Genomic DNA, 17,324 nt, shown 5'->3' on the forward strand with positions numbered 1-17,324 from the left:
CCATTTTATCTTAATTTTTTTGTATTTTATTTGATTCTTCTTTTTAATGTTAATTTGCATCAGTCAAAAATCATAATGGAGTAAGATTATTTAGAATGATTTGCAGTTATCAGAGATCATTGGGTATTTTACTATGTTTGGAGAAGTATATGTGTCTTTTAATTGAAAGCATAAATGAAGTCTTTATCCTAGTCATCTTTTTAATAGTTAATATTGTATAATATGATGTGAACTTAACTATCACTAGATAGCTGTTGAATCAATTCCTTTCATAGTTCTTTTTTGTAATATGGTATTTGTTCACTATGTGCCAGGTACTGTTCTAATTAATCACTGGGGTAGATAAAAATAAATCAGATTGTACACAGTCCATGTACCAGGTGGGGCTCACAGTTTTAATCCTCATTTTACAGATGAGGGAACTGGGGCACAGGGAAGTGAAGTGACTTTCCCAAGGTCCCACAGAAGACAAGTGGCAGAGTCAGGATTAGAACCCAGGTCCTTTTGACTCCCAGGGCTGAGCTCTACCTACTAACCTATGCTGCTTCCCTAGTTAAATATTAATTAGTGGACAAAGTCATTAATGATGCCAAAAAATAAGTTGGACTGAATTTATTAATTTGAAAGAGTAAAGCTAGTGAATAACCCCTGTAGATAGGGGTTATTACAATTTTCAGCCATAAAGGGGTTTCTTTGGCTATTGAGTTTATGTACAAATCTCAGTTTGCAATCAAGAAATATGATTGATGCACTGAAAAAGAATAACATCACTCTGGAGTAGTTATCAATCAGTTATATTTATTGAGCACTTACTATGTGCAGAGCACTGAAATAAGTGCTTGGGAGATTACAGTATAAGAGAGTTGGTAGATATATTCCCTGGCCCCAACAAGCTGCTATTTGGTTATATAAGGTTTATCTGGACTTAAATTCCCTGAGAGGTATTATTGGACTGATTTATTCAGCTTCTCTAATGATCAAAAAATACAGTGGAACAACTGAAATTGGGCCATATTTTTTTCCTCTTATATTTTTAACTCAGTGGGTCATTTATCAGAACAACTGTGAACCAACTCAGGTACCTCAAACAGAAGATTAGCTTTAAAAGCATGTGGTGGAGTTAATTCAGATTTCTTTTTTTTTAATGTCAGTAGTCTAATGGTAACAGTAATCGAAAAAGTGGTAGAGGAGCGAAGGGGGCTGATGTGCTAAGGACGTGATCCCAAGAGGCATATTTGAGGAACCACAGAGGAAGGAGAAGAGAAAACCAGCTATAAAAAACATCAGATAACTTAGCTCAGAAAGCAAAGCAGCCAGTTAGAATTGCAGGGGTGGGATCACTGGACAGAGTGTACAGCAATATTCAAACTTGAAAGTAGACTAGGAAGCTGATCTTTCAGAAGTTTTTTTTTTTTTTTTAGAGCTACTGCCTCCAGGGGATTGGGACTTCTTTGGCCTACATTCCTTACTGAAAGAATCCTCTAACACAGTGTCCCCTAGAACTCTGCTCTACATCAAATGATGATTTGATGAAATTCTCTTTTCTGGACATCATTCAAGGATGTACATATGACTAATTGGGGTGTAATCATTGCTCTGTCTTTCATGAATTCCATGGCATTTTATTCAAAGGTCTAGATTCTGCCTGATATCTTGCTTCGTTGCACTTGGAATGTTTTTTGTTTTTATTTTTTATTTGTTTTTGTGTGTATGAACAATTCAAGGCAAAACTGCATTATAATACCAAGCTGCCTTTTTATAGAACCTCAAATTTATAAACCACTTTCATTTTTCAAAAGCCCTTTCGCATTATGTATATCATTTTGGCCTAAAGGTAGTTATTATTAATCACAATTTATAGAGAGGGAAACTGAAACTCAGAGAGTGACTTGTCTAGGACAGTGGCAGAACTGGGACTAGAATAATACTAATTGTGGTATTTGTGAAACACTTATAAACTCAGCACCAGATGGTAGATACAAGATAATCAGGCATTACACAGTCCCTGTCCCACATGGGTCTCACAGTCAAAGTAAAAGGAAGACCAGGTATTTAATCCCTCTCTCATAGGTGAGGAAACTGAGGCGCAGAAAAGTTGACTGACTTGTCCAAGGTCACATAGCCAGCAATTGTCAGAGCTGGAATTAGACTCCATGCCTTGTGACTGCCCTGGTTCATGCTTTTTCCACAAGATCGCGCAGTATAGCAGAATCCATGCCCTTTCCACTAGGTCATGCTGGTCTTAATTTGTCTAGGTATGCCTTCCCAGACTAGGCCTTCATTTTCCGTTCTCCCTTGCTCTACTGTATCTCTGTTACACTTGGTTTTGTATCCTTTATCACCCCACCCTCAGTCCCACAGCACTTATGTACCTCTCCATAATTTATTTTAATGTTTGTCTCCACCTCCAGACTGTAAACTCCTTGTAGAAGGGAACATATCTACTAATTCTCGTATATTGTGCTCTCTCAAGCGCTTAGTACAGTGCTCTGCACACAGTAAGCACTCAATAAATACGATTGATGATGATGATGATAGTGCCGTAAGGAGGCAGATTGCCCAGAAACAACTCTTGTGGTCTTCTTTGGAAGAAAAACCTTCAAAAATCCAGTCAATAGCCAAAAGGCCATGATATTCAAGGAGTTGCCCCCTCTCTCCTTCCTGATGTTTTGTCACTTATCAAGATTTATTTGACAAAATAATATTTCTAAGAGGGAAGATTTTGCAGCTAGAATGCTTGAAATACCTCCTCACCCTCTAAACTGTAAACTCATTGTTGGCAGGGATAGAGTTTACCTACTCTGTTATATTGTACTCTCCCAAGACCTTAGTACAGTGCTCAAAACACAGTAAGCACTCAATAAATATGATTGATTGACTAAAAAATCTATCAGCAACACTTTCAAATACCTGTCACCAGCCAATACACAGGTTCCTTTGTCTCAATCTGCTTGGCACTATGGTGTTTGCAAAGATGAGCTTGAGGTAATGGGCACTAGGAGGAATGGAGGGTGGGAAGGAAGAGGAAGGGGAAAATGAACTGGAGAGTCACCGAGTCAGCTGGACATGAGATTCAATTTTCCTCATAATACTACAAATCCAGGTGCCCCCTGCCATCCCACAGTCCAGAAAGCTGCTTGAAATGTGTCAGTGGTGTGCCATTCAGTTTTTACATTTCATGTCTTAGGAAACAGCAGCCCCAGGCTGGTTGGGATTTTCACAGATCAAACCTTCGTGTCACAGGAGAGTAATTAAGTTTGTGTGGGAACCATGCCCTGTGCTGCCCTGGGCCAGAGGACGGATTTTGTTGCAGCACAGACTTCAGACTAGATCACTGTCTCAGTTTCCACCAAGTTTCCAAGAGGGCAGGAGAGCATGGTGTCATACTCTGATATGACGGTCCTCTCTTAAAGATACTTATGGATTATTTGGGGAAAGACCTATACCTTGAAGACACCTAGAAGAGGCATTTCCAGATACTTGAAAAGGAGAATTGCATGTGCCATAGCCTTGGAGAGGGAAGGAGGGAGGGGAAGACTGATCTTGCAAGGCAATTAAGGTATGTGATTAGGGGGATAGCCAAGCTATGCAAGAAGTGAATTTCATTCTATGCTCATTTCTCCTGTTGAGAATACATAAGAACCTTGGTTTTCTTCTTATACCTGAGTACTTTGCGAGCTGATTTTAGAAGCATACAAGCAATCAGTGAAGTGCAACTGTGTGAGAGACATAGAAGTAATAATAACTTCCAAGGTCACTTGATGGAGAATGAAAATTCCATAAAATTCCATCAAATGAAAAAATAGAGTAGTTACCAGCAAAACCATTATATGACTAGTGATTATTCATTGTAAAATACGTGTGAATAGAATTCTACACTTCCAGCATAATGAGAAGTGAAGCTTTAATTTCTAAGAGGAAGAAAAGTAAGAGCTGTCATCTAGAATGTGGTGTAGTCAGTTAAGATTTGTATCTTTTAAGCCCAACTCAGAATCTGCCAGGATAATCCTGTTTTGCCTATGGTCTTCCTCGGAAAATAGGATAATAATTGGACTTATAGTTATAAAGTGTTCTAAGATGAAAGGCACTGTATAAATGCAAAGTATGATTATAATACTTTAAAACCATGGCTCATTAAAGAATTTTCAACTAATTAATAAGTCATCAGGGGTAAGATATTTATCCAAAGCTACTATTGTTCTTCCAAAGAAGGAAGACCATAGTCACAGTAACAGTAGTAGTGATAGTATTTATAGACTGCTTACTCTGTGTAGAATACTGTTTAAAGTACTGGGAGACAATATACAGAAGGGAATTAGACATGGCCCCTGTGCTTCCAAAGGTTCACAATCTAAGATAGAAGATAGACTATTTTATTTAAGACTATGAGTTTGAAGAGCTAGAGAGAGGTTGTGTCCAGCAGAAGAGTGCCATTGCATTTTCATGATGCCGGATAGACAGTCCTAAGTAAAATACCAAGTCCAATTGATCCAGAGCCTGAATTTGCCCTGTAGGAATTTTGGAGCTTGTGGAGGAGAGTGTTAACTCTTTCAAACCACTTGGAGGTCATGTACTGTTAACCAAATAAAAATGTTCTGTTACAATGCTCGATGGGTGGTCCCCTAGTGGTCTGAAAGTGTTACTGCATCACCCATAAGATATGTCACTACTGAGACAATTTCGACATTGGGACAATTGGGCAGATTTTTTTTTTTTTTAAAAATCATATTTATTAAGCGCTTACTATATCCCAGGCACTTTACTAACCAACTGACATTTGGTCAACTGAAATTCCTATGTTTCACAGACCTGTAATTTTCTATTCATTATGTAGATCTTTTGTTTCCTTTCTTCACTTCTGAAAATGCTTTTAATCCAAATATCTTTTGAAAGCCAGCCCCCAAATGCAGCAAGTCCACACAGGCTCTCAATTAGGGGTAAATCACTTGTCTCTAATCCATAAGCTGTTGTTTTGTTTGAGGCTTTGCATCCAAATGTTCAGTGGCTGTCAGGACATTTTCAGGTTAAATGCTTTATTTGCGGCTTCTAAAGTTGTCTTTTTAAAAATGTGCTCATTCTACCCATCTAGTGTCATGACATAGATCAGTAAATCATTAGATCTTAAGAAGCAGGGATCACTCCTTCACATCAAACATAACTTTTTGACCTTTGTATTCAAGGTTTTCCTGCAGTTACTCTCCTAACACTTTTCCGTTATCATCTTCTTCTGCACCCCAGCTCAAATTTTTTGTTCTTTTCCAAGCAAACCTCTTAGTGGTAGCGTGATTTCCACTTTCACTGAACACACCTTCCCATGCATAGGACTCTATCCCTCCCAACCAAATGTCAACTAAACCATGATGCTCCACATCTTCAAAGCATTACAAGAAAAATTTTCCCCAAGAGGCATTCCCTGATTAATCCCAGCCTCCTTCATCGGGCTATCTCATTAACCACTTGTGTACAGTCACTTTTCAATCAAACAATAAATAATATTTATTGAGCAATAACTCTGTACAGAGCACTATACTAAATGTAATGGAGTAAAAAGACATGATACTTGCCCTCATAAAATTTATTCCTATAATTTAGGGGTTATATTCTTGGGGAATTTAGTGTTTAGAAAACTATACAGCACGGCCTACGGGATAGACCACAGGCCTGGGCTGGCTCCACCACTTGTCTGCTGTGTGACCTTGGACATGTCACTTTACTTCTCTGTGCCTCAGTTCCTTCATCATAAAATAGGGATTAAAACTATGAGCCCTATGTAGGACAGGGACTCTGTCCAACCTGATTAACTTATACCTACCCCAGTGCTTAGTTCAGTGCCTCATACATTGTAAGTGCTTAGCAAATACCATTATTATTATTATGTATAAAAATTGCATTATTATAATTATACATTCATATTATAATGATAATAGTATTTGTGCCTTGACCAATATTGTGTTCATGCATACAACTGTTTCTTCTGACACTGCTGTCACAGTCTTACCACACAAATATGTGTTGTCAAAATCATGAGCCTCAATTTCTCAACAAGACAGAATCCAGAATGTATAGTGAAATCATGCTTCATTGGAACACTGTATAGGGGATTAATATTCCACACTTATTTATCTATTAATGTTTTCCTTATTTTTGAAAACTGTAATATTTGTTAAGTGCTTATTATGTGCTTAGCTCTGTACTTAGCCCTAGGGTAGATACAAGTTAATCGGTTGGAATGCAGTCCCTGTCCCATATGGGTCTCACAGCCTAGAGGAGAGGAAGAGCAGGAATTGAATTTCTATTTGACATAGGAGGAAACTGAGGCACAGAATAGTTTAAGTGACTTGTCCAAGGCCACACACTAGACAGGTGGCTAGGTCCTCTGATTCTCAGGCCCGTGTTCTTTCCATTAGGCTTCTCTGTTTCCTTTTGTTTTTACCAGTTGTGTCAATCCGTAGTATTTATTAAGCCCTTATTGTGTGGAGAGCATCGTATTGTTTGGGAGAATGCAATATAACAGAGTTGGTAGACAGATTCCCTGCCCACAAGGAGATTACAGTCTAGAGGTATGTTTATGTTGTCCCTTTATTTCCTATAATTTCTGTGTCACTGGGCTTTGTCTGGCTTCCCCATTTGAGTATTAGCTCCTCTAGGGCCTGTGACTTCTCGTTTTCTAGTATGCTCCCAAGTGCCTAGTACAGCGTTCTGCATGGAATAGGTTCTCTATAAACATGGTAGGCCATAGTTTAAGGATCAGGGCGCATGAGAGAATAGATTCAAGTAACTTCGGCAATAAGGGAAGCACTAGCAAAGGAACTTTCTTAGAGCTTATTGTCCATCTTCTAGGACTGAAAGAATGAATCAGGAGACAGTTAAGATTGCCCAACAGTGAGTACGTCTAGGGAAGGGACAGAGTTCTGGCTTATTCATCTCACCTGTAAAGGTACACTAACCTTGTAGTAAGCTCCATGAATAGCTTTTATCAGTTGGTCTCGGATGCCCAGCCTGGTCTACCTGGGATTAGAGTTAAGTACTAATGTCAGTTTCTTAACTGATTGTAGAGTTGAGTATTTTTAAGAAAGACTGAGAGTTATCCAGACAGCTAAGGCAGAGGAGGAGCAGCAGAGAGGTAGTCAGGTTTCAGAGGGAATAGTGGCAGAAGAGGTATCAGGGAAAGTAGCAGGAGCTACCCTGGAAATGGGAAAAGAACAAGAGATAGGGACAGAAGAGAGAGAGGGAGTAAGTACAGGCTGCTGGAAGGCAGACTGCTAATCTTCCTCCTTCTTCTTCCCAACCCCTACTCATGCTGCTACTACTGATCTTGTCCCTCCTTGCCCCAACTCTCCCAGCCTATCACCTCCTGAGAGTCTCCTCTAAGCCAGAACTCTGAGACCCACCCAAAGTACCCAGAAGGTGCTTTGCTCTTTCTTTATCTCTCTCCCTTCCCATCTATGTCTCTTTTTCCCCTCCTCCCCAAACACCTCAGCTCCCCTCTCTCTCCTACCCTCTTTCTGGAAAATGATTCATTTTAGAACAGAGTTAATAATAATGATAGCATTTGTAAAGTGCTTATTTTGTGCCGAGCCCTAGAGAAGTTGCAGGATAATCAGATTGGAAACATTCCCTGTCCTATATGGGGCTCACAGTCTAGAGTAGGGGCCTGGGAGTCAGAAGGACCTGGGATCGAATCCCAGCTCTGCTCTGCCACTTATCTGCTGTGTGACTTTGGGCAAGTCACTTAACTTCTCTGTTCCTCAGTGAACTCAACTGTAAAATGGGGATTAAGACTGTGAGTCCCACGGGGACGTGGACTGTGTCCAATCTGATTAGCTTGTATCTACTCCACCGCTTAGTACATTGCCTGACACATAGTAAGTGCTTAACAAATACCCTCATAGAATTTATGATCATGAAGCAGTTGTTGAACAATGACAGTTTCACAAACCACACTACCAAATGCCCACATCCCACCACTGGACTGGAATAGCCACCCTCCTCAACTCCAACAATTACTCTCCCCCTATTAATGACGTTAGTGAAGGAATATCTTGCCCAGGCGGCCTTCCCTGTCTAGACCCCCCCTTCCTCTTTTTCCAGTTCCTTTTGCGTCACCCTGACTTGCTCCCTTCATTCTTCCCCCTCCCAGTTCCACAGCACTTATGTACATAACTGTAATTTATTTATATTAATGTCTGTCTCTCCCCCTATAAACTGTAAGCTCATTGTGGGCAGGGAATGTGTCTATTGTTGTATTGTACTCTCCCAAGTGCTTAGTACAAAGCTCTGCACACAGTAAGTGCTCAAGAGATACAACTGAATGAGTGAATGAAAGAAGGTAACTCCATTATGAATATGTGTATTTGATTCTATAGGACTGTGCCTTCTAGTTTATCGATGCCCAATCCTTTTAAAGTCATCTGGAAGGATTTCTGTGCTAGGGGGAACTACATCCAGGAGAAAAAGTAGATTTATTTTGCCTTAGAAACAAAGTTATTTATTCATTTAGGAACATAGAAGCAATCCAATTAAATTAAAGGGGTAATCCCTCTAGACTATAAACTCACTGCGGTCAGGGAAAATGTTTATCAACTCAGTTATATAGTACTCTCTCATGTGTTTACTATAGTGCTGTGCACACAGAAAACACTCATCAGAAAAATGACCTTTGAAGCATACGTTGGACAGGGAGAGGATGGAGGCAGGGGCAAACAGCAAGGAGGCTGTAGCAATAATCTAGCCAAGATTATGACCCAAATTTGTATGCAAGTGGTAACTGTATAGAGATGAAAAGGTGGATCTCATTATTAGTAGGAAGAACCCGCAGGATTTGGCAATCGATTGAATGTGAAATTGATTGAGTAGGGTGGGAGTGGCAGGATTGGCATCTGCTTCCTTTAGATAACCTCAAACCTGATGGGACTATGACAGAAATGGGACGGTTTGTGCTTTTGTCTAAGCAGATCTTGCCTCAGGAAGGCACATTTTCTAATCTGTTTTAGGATGTGAGCCCCCTTAACAGGACTTTTACAGGACTGCTTTCACTAGTTTCATACTTAAAAGGGGCCTCTGAATCTCTGTCACCACCAGCTTCTGTTGGGGGGGCCATACAAAATCAGGGACATTTCATTCATTCATTCATTCAATTGTATTTATTGAGCGCTTACTGTGAGCAAAACACTGTACTAAGCACTTGGGAAGTACAAGTCGGCAACCTATAGAGATGGTCCCTACCCAACAACAGGCTCACAGTCTAGAAGGGGGAGACAAACAATTAAACAAAACATGTGGACAGGTGTCAAGTCATTAGAATAGAAAGAAAAGTAGATGCACATGATTAACGAAATAAATAGAATAGTAAATATGTACAAGTAAAATAAATAGAGTAATAAATCTGTACAAACATATATACAGGGCTGTGGGGAGGGGAAGGAGGTAGGGTAGGGGGAATGGGGAGGAGGAGAGGAAAAAGGGGGCTCAGTCTGGGAAGGCCTCCTGGAGGAGGTGAGCTCTTGATCCTGCATCATCCAGTCCCAAGGCTTTCTGGGACATGGAGTTTTAGGAACAACTTGTCCTAGAGGTATTTGTCACACAACCCCCCCCGCCCCCCGACCTCCCCTTTCGCCCACACACATACACACACAGGCTCTCACATCTCCTTGGCACCAGCCCTGCTCCCAAAAGATACAAGGCTGTGGATTCTTGAAGAGGTGGACAGTGGTACTAGTTTGGAGAAACAGTATGGCCTAGTGGAAAGAATATGGCTCTGGGATGAGCTCAGGTTCTAATCCCAGCTCTCCCACTTGTCTGCTGTGTGACCTTGGGTAAGTCAGCTAACTTCTCTGTGCCTCAGTTATCTCATCTGTAAAATGATGATTAAGACGGTGAGCCCTACGTGGGACAGTGACTGTGTCCAACCTAATCATCTTATATATACCCCAATGCTCAGTACAGTGTCTGGCACATAGTAAGTAAATAAGAAATACCCTAAAAAGTGCATGTATCATGAATAGTTCTGGAACTCAAAGTACAACATCAGTACTGGAGATCCCTTTGTGATCAGTTGGGTGCAAAGCTTCTTTTTTCTGATATAAAACTGGATCTTCTCTTTTGCAGAAACATCCTAAATGACTGGAAGGTTTGCACTGTCCTGAGAAACATACCTGGGCAATTCCTGAGAAGGCCATTTGTCCCTTGCTACCCTCTTCTAAGAAGGTACAATAAACTTGCAATCCTAAGAGGCCCATATATTGTTCCAGAACAAAATGTAAGAAATATTCGGGAAGCAGTGTGGGGATTAAGTGGGAATTCAGACTGAGCCCCATGTGGGATGGGGACTGTGTCTAACCTGATTAACAGCGTGTAGAGCAATGTAAGTGATTAACAAATACCACAGTTATTAAATGGCTGCTTTAGCGAGGGGGTAGGTGTTTTAGAGAACAGGTGACAGGTGGAGATCTGTGACACAAAAACAAGTGCTTCAATCAAATACATGAGAAATACATACAGAGAAACAACTCTCAAGGAAAGCCCCAAATAAGCAGTGAAAATGAACCAGACAATTTTGTCAATCCAATTGGAGGTTAAAACAGAAGTGGGAAAATTCCTGAATATTCATTTTCTTGAAATGCTTGATTAAAAACAGGCAACTAACCATTTGTTGATTTGTATTTCAATGGAATTATCTTTTGAATCTTTTTTCATTGCCTATGTTTTGGACTTTGGTATCTTTGAGCTAATGAATTAGCTTTCTTCTTTTGCTATCTGTCTCCATTTCAGGAGCAGGACCTGAACTATAAACGACGTGGTGGTAGAAGGAAGGAGAAATTGACTCTTCTGTCGTGCCCTGAAAGAGAAAATGGGTTGTAACAGAAACTGTGGGCTTATTACCGGTGCCGTCGTTGGGGCAGTGCTTGCCATACTGGGAGGCGTTCTTATGCCTGTTGGAGACATGATCATTCAGAAAACTATTAAAAAGGTATAACTTCACTGTCTTTTTCCCTATCTCTGTCAAATCATTCATTCATTCAATTGTATTTATTGAGCACTTACCGCGTGCAGAGCACTATACTAAGTGCTTCAAAAATTGCAATTCTTCTATCCTAGAGGGATAGTGCTGAGAGCAATGGAACATATATTCTAGTCAATCCAAAGCATCCTTAAATGATTCTCTGTCATTTTATTTCTAGACCTTTTTTACAGCAAGTGAAAGTACTTCTATATGTTAAAATATTAGCATGCAGTTGAGTGATTTAACCAGTTTACAATAAGGTTGAAAATCCAACAAATGAACAAGGTTTTCCTCAGAGAAGCCTTGTGGTGAAAAGTAGATGCTAAAGCAGTTGACTCACAATCAGTAGCATTAATTGAGCCTTTACTCTGTGCAGAGCGCTGTACCAAGTGGCTGGGAGGGAACAGTAGAATTAGTCTACTTGATACCTGCTCTTAAGGAGTTTAAATCCTAGCGTGAGAGACAGATGCATGAACAAATTACAGCTAAGAGGAAGTAATAGAGCATATAAGGCATGCACTTAAGTAATACAGGCAGCTGTGATTATTCAAGTGCTTGATCATTGCTTAGTACTGGGAGCAAAGAATATCAAATAGGGACCAGAGAGTAAATTTCCTGGTGAACTATATCACTAGATTTAATATTCTGGATGTATTAAACTTCTGCACTAATTAAGCCTAATAATTTTTATCACAGGACCCTTTCAGTTTGCTTATTATCTTCATCCACAGCAACAGTATGTATCCCCAGTAGTGGTTGTTCTTACCAGTTCATGCACACACACCTCTCTTGATGTTGTACTAATTTCATTTTGTTAAAACAAAGGATCATTCTTCCTTAGGAATACACTTATATCATACATCTGGTATTGTGTATAATTCTGCAAAGCCTTAATTAATGAACTGATTTTGATACCAAATATCTGATTTTTCAATTTAGTTTTGCCTCCAAAGGATTGGAACATATAATGTCTGGAAAACGGGTATGCCTTGTGTTTTCTCATGGCCAACCCCACTTGTTTGCCCTCTGGGCACCATGGTGACAACTGAGCGTTGTATGAAGTCACCATGGTGATGAGACTCTCAGTGTTTAGACCACTTGAATAACTGAAACTGTCTTCATTTCCTCATGTGATTGAAGCAACATTTTCCTAACCTCTATCTCAGAGACAGGTGACCTCTTGAAGGGAGAGAAGAGGTGAAGGTCCTTTACTAGCTGTCATCTCCTCTGGAATGGGCAACAGTGACCAGTCCTGTCAGGAGATTCAGTGCCCTTCCCCATCCCCCCCTTCCCTCCACTCCTATTTCCACTACATTACTGTAGTGCCTTACATTAGTGCGTTTGAAGTGTGGCCTATTTATATCAAGCATTAGAGAGACTGCTGATGTTGGAGTGAACTGTTTCTTTTTGAAAGGTCATTAGATCAAATTACTCATGACAAAAAGTCACTACCAACCATGGGCTCTTTGGAGGAATGGGACAGAGATTGGAAGGAAAAAATCCTGGCCTCTCGACATACCTGTAAAGTGTACATTACATTTTCTGCTCCAGCTTTCTGTTAAAAGTGCAGAGTCCATGAAACAAAAAAGTGAAAGAACTCTGAAACTTAGCCCAATATATAAACTTTTTTCCCAGTCAATCAATCAGTGGTATTTATTGCACGCTTACTATGTGCAGAGCATTGTACTAAATCCTTGGGAGAGTAAGTAGACATGCTCCCTACCCTCAAGGAGTTTACACAAAAAAATAAATGCATGTCTTTTCTGCTTCTGATCAATCAATCAATCAATCGTATTTATTGAGCACTTACTGTGTGCAGGTACATCCCCAGAACCCATACTGACTCAGTGATGTAGAAACAGCAGGGAATGTGTCTACCAACTCCTTGTATTGTACTCTCCCAAGTGCTTAGTACCTTCCCTCCCAAATACTCTCCTCCACCTAACTTTCCTCGAACAGTTGATGTCACCACCTTGCCCATTTTTCAAGCTTATCATTGTGGCATTATCCTTGATTGCTTCCTTTCTTGAAACTCTCATACTCTGTCCCTAAATCCCAGACAGCCTTCCCTCAGAACATATGTAGAATTTCTCCCTTTCCCTCCATTCTAGACTGCTACTACACTGGTCCAGGCACTTATATCATGACTTCCAACTTTGTTGTTTTGTACTCTCCCGAGAGTGTTGTATGAGCTCTGCACACAGTAAGTGCTCAATAAATATCATGGACTGATTGATTGATTGATTGACAATTTGATCTCACAGATCTCCCTACCTCTAGTTTCTCCCCTTTCCAGGACATTTTTTACTTAGAGGCCTGGATCATTTTTCTAATACAACATTCTGGTCATGTCCTGTCTCCCCACCCCTCAGAAATCTCCAATACTTATCCATTCCTCTCCACATGAAACAGAAACTCTTTATCATTGGCTTTAAGGCACTCAGTCAGCTGTTTCCCCATTGCAATCCTCTCTCCTACTCCACTAGACTCCAATTCATACAGTGTGTTCCTTCGTCAATCTATTCACTGTGCCTTATTACAATGCATAGCACAATATTCTGCACACAGAAAGCACTCGATAAGTAACATTGTTTGTGTTTTATTCTTATCTCTCCAGCTGCCAACCTCTTGCTCCCACATTCATTCAACCAATCAATCATATTTATTGAGCACTTACTATGTGTAGACCACTGTTCTAAGCACTTCGGAGAGTACGATACAGTATAATTAGCAGACATGTTCCCTGCTTATGATGAGTTTACAGTCTAGAGGGGGAGACAGACATTATTACAAATAAATAAGTAATTTATAATATATAATTTATAGATATATACATAGATAACACAGAAGGGAGAGTAAGCCCGGAAAAGAGGGCTTAATCTGGGAAGCCCTCTTGGAGGAAATGTGACCTTCTTCCTGCCTAGACTCCCCTCTTCCACTTTCACATCTGTTTTCTCCATTTACAAAGCCCTTCTGAAATCTGATCTCCTCCAGGAGGCCTTCCATGATTAATCTCTCATTTCTCCACTCTTTGTTCCCCAACTATCATTTCAATACTTTAGGGTCACCTAAGCACATGGATACTAGGGTGAACATATCTTCCATTACCTTTTGCCCTAACTGTATTTTATTTTAGTGTCTCTTTGCCCCATTAAATTGTAAATTCCTTGAGTTCTACTCTCACTATCACCCCCACCCCATACCTAGTGCAGTGTTTTGTACACAAAATGCACTCAATACTGTTAATTGAATGAGGATTAAGTATTATCACTAATGATTGTTAATTATTAAAATAATGATAATAAATATGTGGTATGTACTAGTCACTGTGTTATGTGCTGGCATATATGCAGATCAGAATCAATCACTGCCCCACGTAGCTCACAATTTAAAAGAGTAGAGTGAGAGATGAATTAATCTCCATTTTACTGATGAGGAAACTGAAGCATAGAGAGGTTAAATAACGTGGTCCAACCTCTCCCAGCAGATCAGTGACAGAGGTCAGAGTAAGCACTTAACAAACAAAATACCATTAAAACCCTGGTCTTGTGTTTCTCAGGGCCGTACTCTGTCCATGTAGCCAAACTGTTTCCCCTAAGAAAAATTTGAAAAGGTCACAAATGTGGTAGAAATTTGAGATACTGGAACTCAGAAGGAAAGGTAAACCTGGCGAATGGAAAATTTCTGGGAGATTCCAGATTTCTGAGGTTCAAAAACTTGTTAATCAGAAGCTGGTAAAGAGCTGTTCACCAGCAACTAGAGGCCACACAAAAAAGGAACAAGTTAAACTTTGGTTTAATTGATTTATCGAAGATGAAAGGGGGAATGTTCTCACACTGAGGGTGGTGAATGAGGGATACTTTTATCCTGGAGGTCTTGGTATTTATGAGAAATTCACATCAGTCTGGAAGTAGTCTGTTGTGAAGGAGGAAAGCATTTCAGTATCTCTTCAGCTCTATGGCCCTGTGACACTACTGTTACTACTACTAGTAATAATTCTGGTATTTCCTAAGCGCTGTGTCAGGCACTGTATTAAGTGCCGGGGTAGATACAAGGTTGTCAGGTTGGATACAGTCCCGCCCCCATATGGGGCTCATGGTCTTAATCCCCATTTTACAGATGAGGTATCTGAAGCACAGAGAAGTGAAGTGACTTGCCCAAGGTCACATTGCTGACCAGTGGCAGAGTTGTGATTAGAACCCAAGTCCTTTGATGCCCAGGCTCTATCAACAAGGCCATACTGCTGCATATGAAGCTTCAGGATCTGGATTTGGAAAAGTGATTTTAAACTTTATAAAAATGATCTCTGATGAGGTTCTTTTGCACATTAAAGAGTGTTTCCTTGATCAACATGGGTATTATAAATTTGGTGCCCGCTTTAAAAGTCAACATAATTTAAAAGATATTTATTTCTATTTGTTTTATTTTGTTAGTATGTTTGGTTTTGTTCTCTGTCTCCCCCTTTTAGACTGTGAGTCCACTGTTGGGTAGGGACTGTCTCTATATGTTGCCATCCTGTACTTCCCAAGCGCTTAGTACAGTGCTCTGCACACAGTAAGCGCTCAATAAATACGATTGATGATGATGATGAAAAGATATCTACCCATAAGCTTTTATTAAGCATCAGGCATTGATGATCTGTTCCCAACATGGATATGGATGGAACGTAGACCCTTTTGAGGCATTCACTGCAGGAACTGTCACGGTAGTATGAAAGTGGAATGGGGGCTGGTATGCACTCAACATTTCTGGGGCTTAGTGGATGTTGACACCAAGTGGCAAGGGCAAACAGATGGTGGCAGAGCCAGAGAAAAGTGCTGTCTCTCATGCAGAACTCTGAGCAATTATCCCAGACCACCCTCCCTGCCTAGTCTGGAAGATGGCATATAGTTCTATTTTCACGTTGAAATTCTTAATCAATTCAGTCTTTCAGCTTTAAGTCTTTAAAAATCATTAAAAATAAATGTGCCCAATTTATGCAGGGGCTAATACACTACGTTCTCTTTGTTGTTTTCTTAAAAATGGGTGTGCCTTATGCAGGATTCATCTGCTATAAGTAATTGCCTGAAACAGATACATGATGGTTTAGCCTAATGTCCCACCTGAGTTAATTTTTGCATGGTCACTGATTCTCTCCATGTGCAGGGGTGTGCAAATGGCTGAAAGCAGCTTGGAATTTTACTGGTGGTTGAACCCTTCAGAGATACTGATGTGGGGATAGATTATTACCTGCAGACAAACATAAATTTGACATATGAGAAAGTTTATACTGAAGCCAATAGCCAGACTCAAAAGGGTCAGAATCAAAGGGGTGCAGACATTCAAGCCTTTCTGGGATTGTATAAAATGAAGGTTTGAGGAGAACTCCTTTTGACATCAAGGACTGAGTATAAGGTCACATCTCCTCCAAGAGGCCTTTCTCAATTAAGCCCTCTTTTCCCCGTCTTCCTCTCCCTCTGCATTTGGATCTGTGACCTTTGAACTTTTGTTATTTTCCCCACCCTCAACCCCACAGCACTTATGTACATTATACATGATAAATTATTTATTTATGTTCATGTTTGACTCCCCATCTCGACTGTAAACTTGTTGTGGATAGGGAACGTGACTTCTAACTGTTCATTCATTCATTCAATCAGATTTATTGAATGCTTACTGTGTTACTAAGTGCTTGGGAAGTACAAACTGGCAACATATAGAGATGGTCCCTACTCAACAATGGTTGTTGTGTTGTATTCTCCCAAGTGCTTAATACAGTGCTCTGCACACAGTAACTGCTCAATAAATACCATAGTTTTCTGTGTGTGCAGACTATCAATGTCTCTGCCAGGCCCACAGCCTATATCTAAGGCTCACTGGGTTTTTTTTTCATGGTCTGTAGCCTGTGTCACATGCATGAGGGAGAGAGGGAAGAATTCTTTCCATTTGTGAAAAGACCTGCAGGTCTTGCCAGATGATGTTGCAATGAACTAGTACCCCTTACTGTTGCTTGGTGCCACCTTCCCTTTGCAAGATGTCACTGTCGATCTGGTTGACATTTCTTTGCCATTTTATGTGAAGGAATCAAGGGAAGAGGCTCAAGTTTCGGAATGTGCAGACCAGCCAATTCCAACATGGCCTAATGGATAGAGAACAGGTCTGAGAATCGGAAGGACCCAGGTTCTAATCCCAAGTCTGCCACTCATCCACTGTGTGACTGTCGGCAAGTCATTTCACTTCTATGGGCCTCAGTTACCTCATCTGTAAAACGAGGAGTAAGACTGTGAGTCCCATACAGGACATGGACTGTGTCCAATTTAATGATCTTGTTATCTACCCCAGT

General features: G+C 40.3%; 1 protein-coding gene across 5 annotated transcripts in view; it reads left to right on the top strand.

The window, feature by feature from the left end:
* The window catches only part of CD36 (CD36 molecule), an 83,829-nt gene that overhangs the window by 42,307 nt on the left and 24,198 nt on the right, over positions 1-17,324 (top strand). For 4 of the 5 annotated variants that reach the window (XM_038741122.1, XM_038741121.1, XM_038741124.1 and 1 more), the window contains 2 exons: positions 10,108-10,206; positions 10,771-10,969. In XM_038741122.1, coding sequence (XP_038597050.1) covers positions 10,850-10,969 — 120 coding nt within the window. In that variant the 5' untranslated portion in view covers positions 10,108-10,206; positions 10,771-10,849. Of the gene's footprint in view, positions 1-10,107; positions 10,259-10,770; positions 10,970-17,324 lie in introns of all 5 variants that reach the window. The other variant, XM_038741125.1, reaches the window with a different exon arrangement.

Source organism: Tachyglossus aculeatus, assembly GCF_015852505.1.
Source record: "Tachyglossus aculeatus isolate mTacAcu1 chromosome 12 unlocalized genomic scaffold, mTacAcu1.pri SUPER_6_unloc_1, whole genome shotgun sequence".
NCBI classification, from domain to species: Eukaryota; Metazoa; Chordata; class Mammalia; order Monotremata; family Tachyglossidae; genus Tachyglossus; species Tachyglossus aculeatus.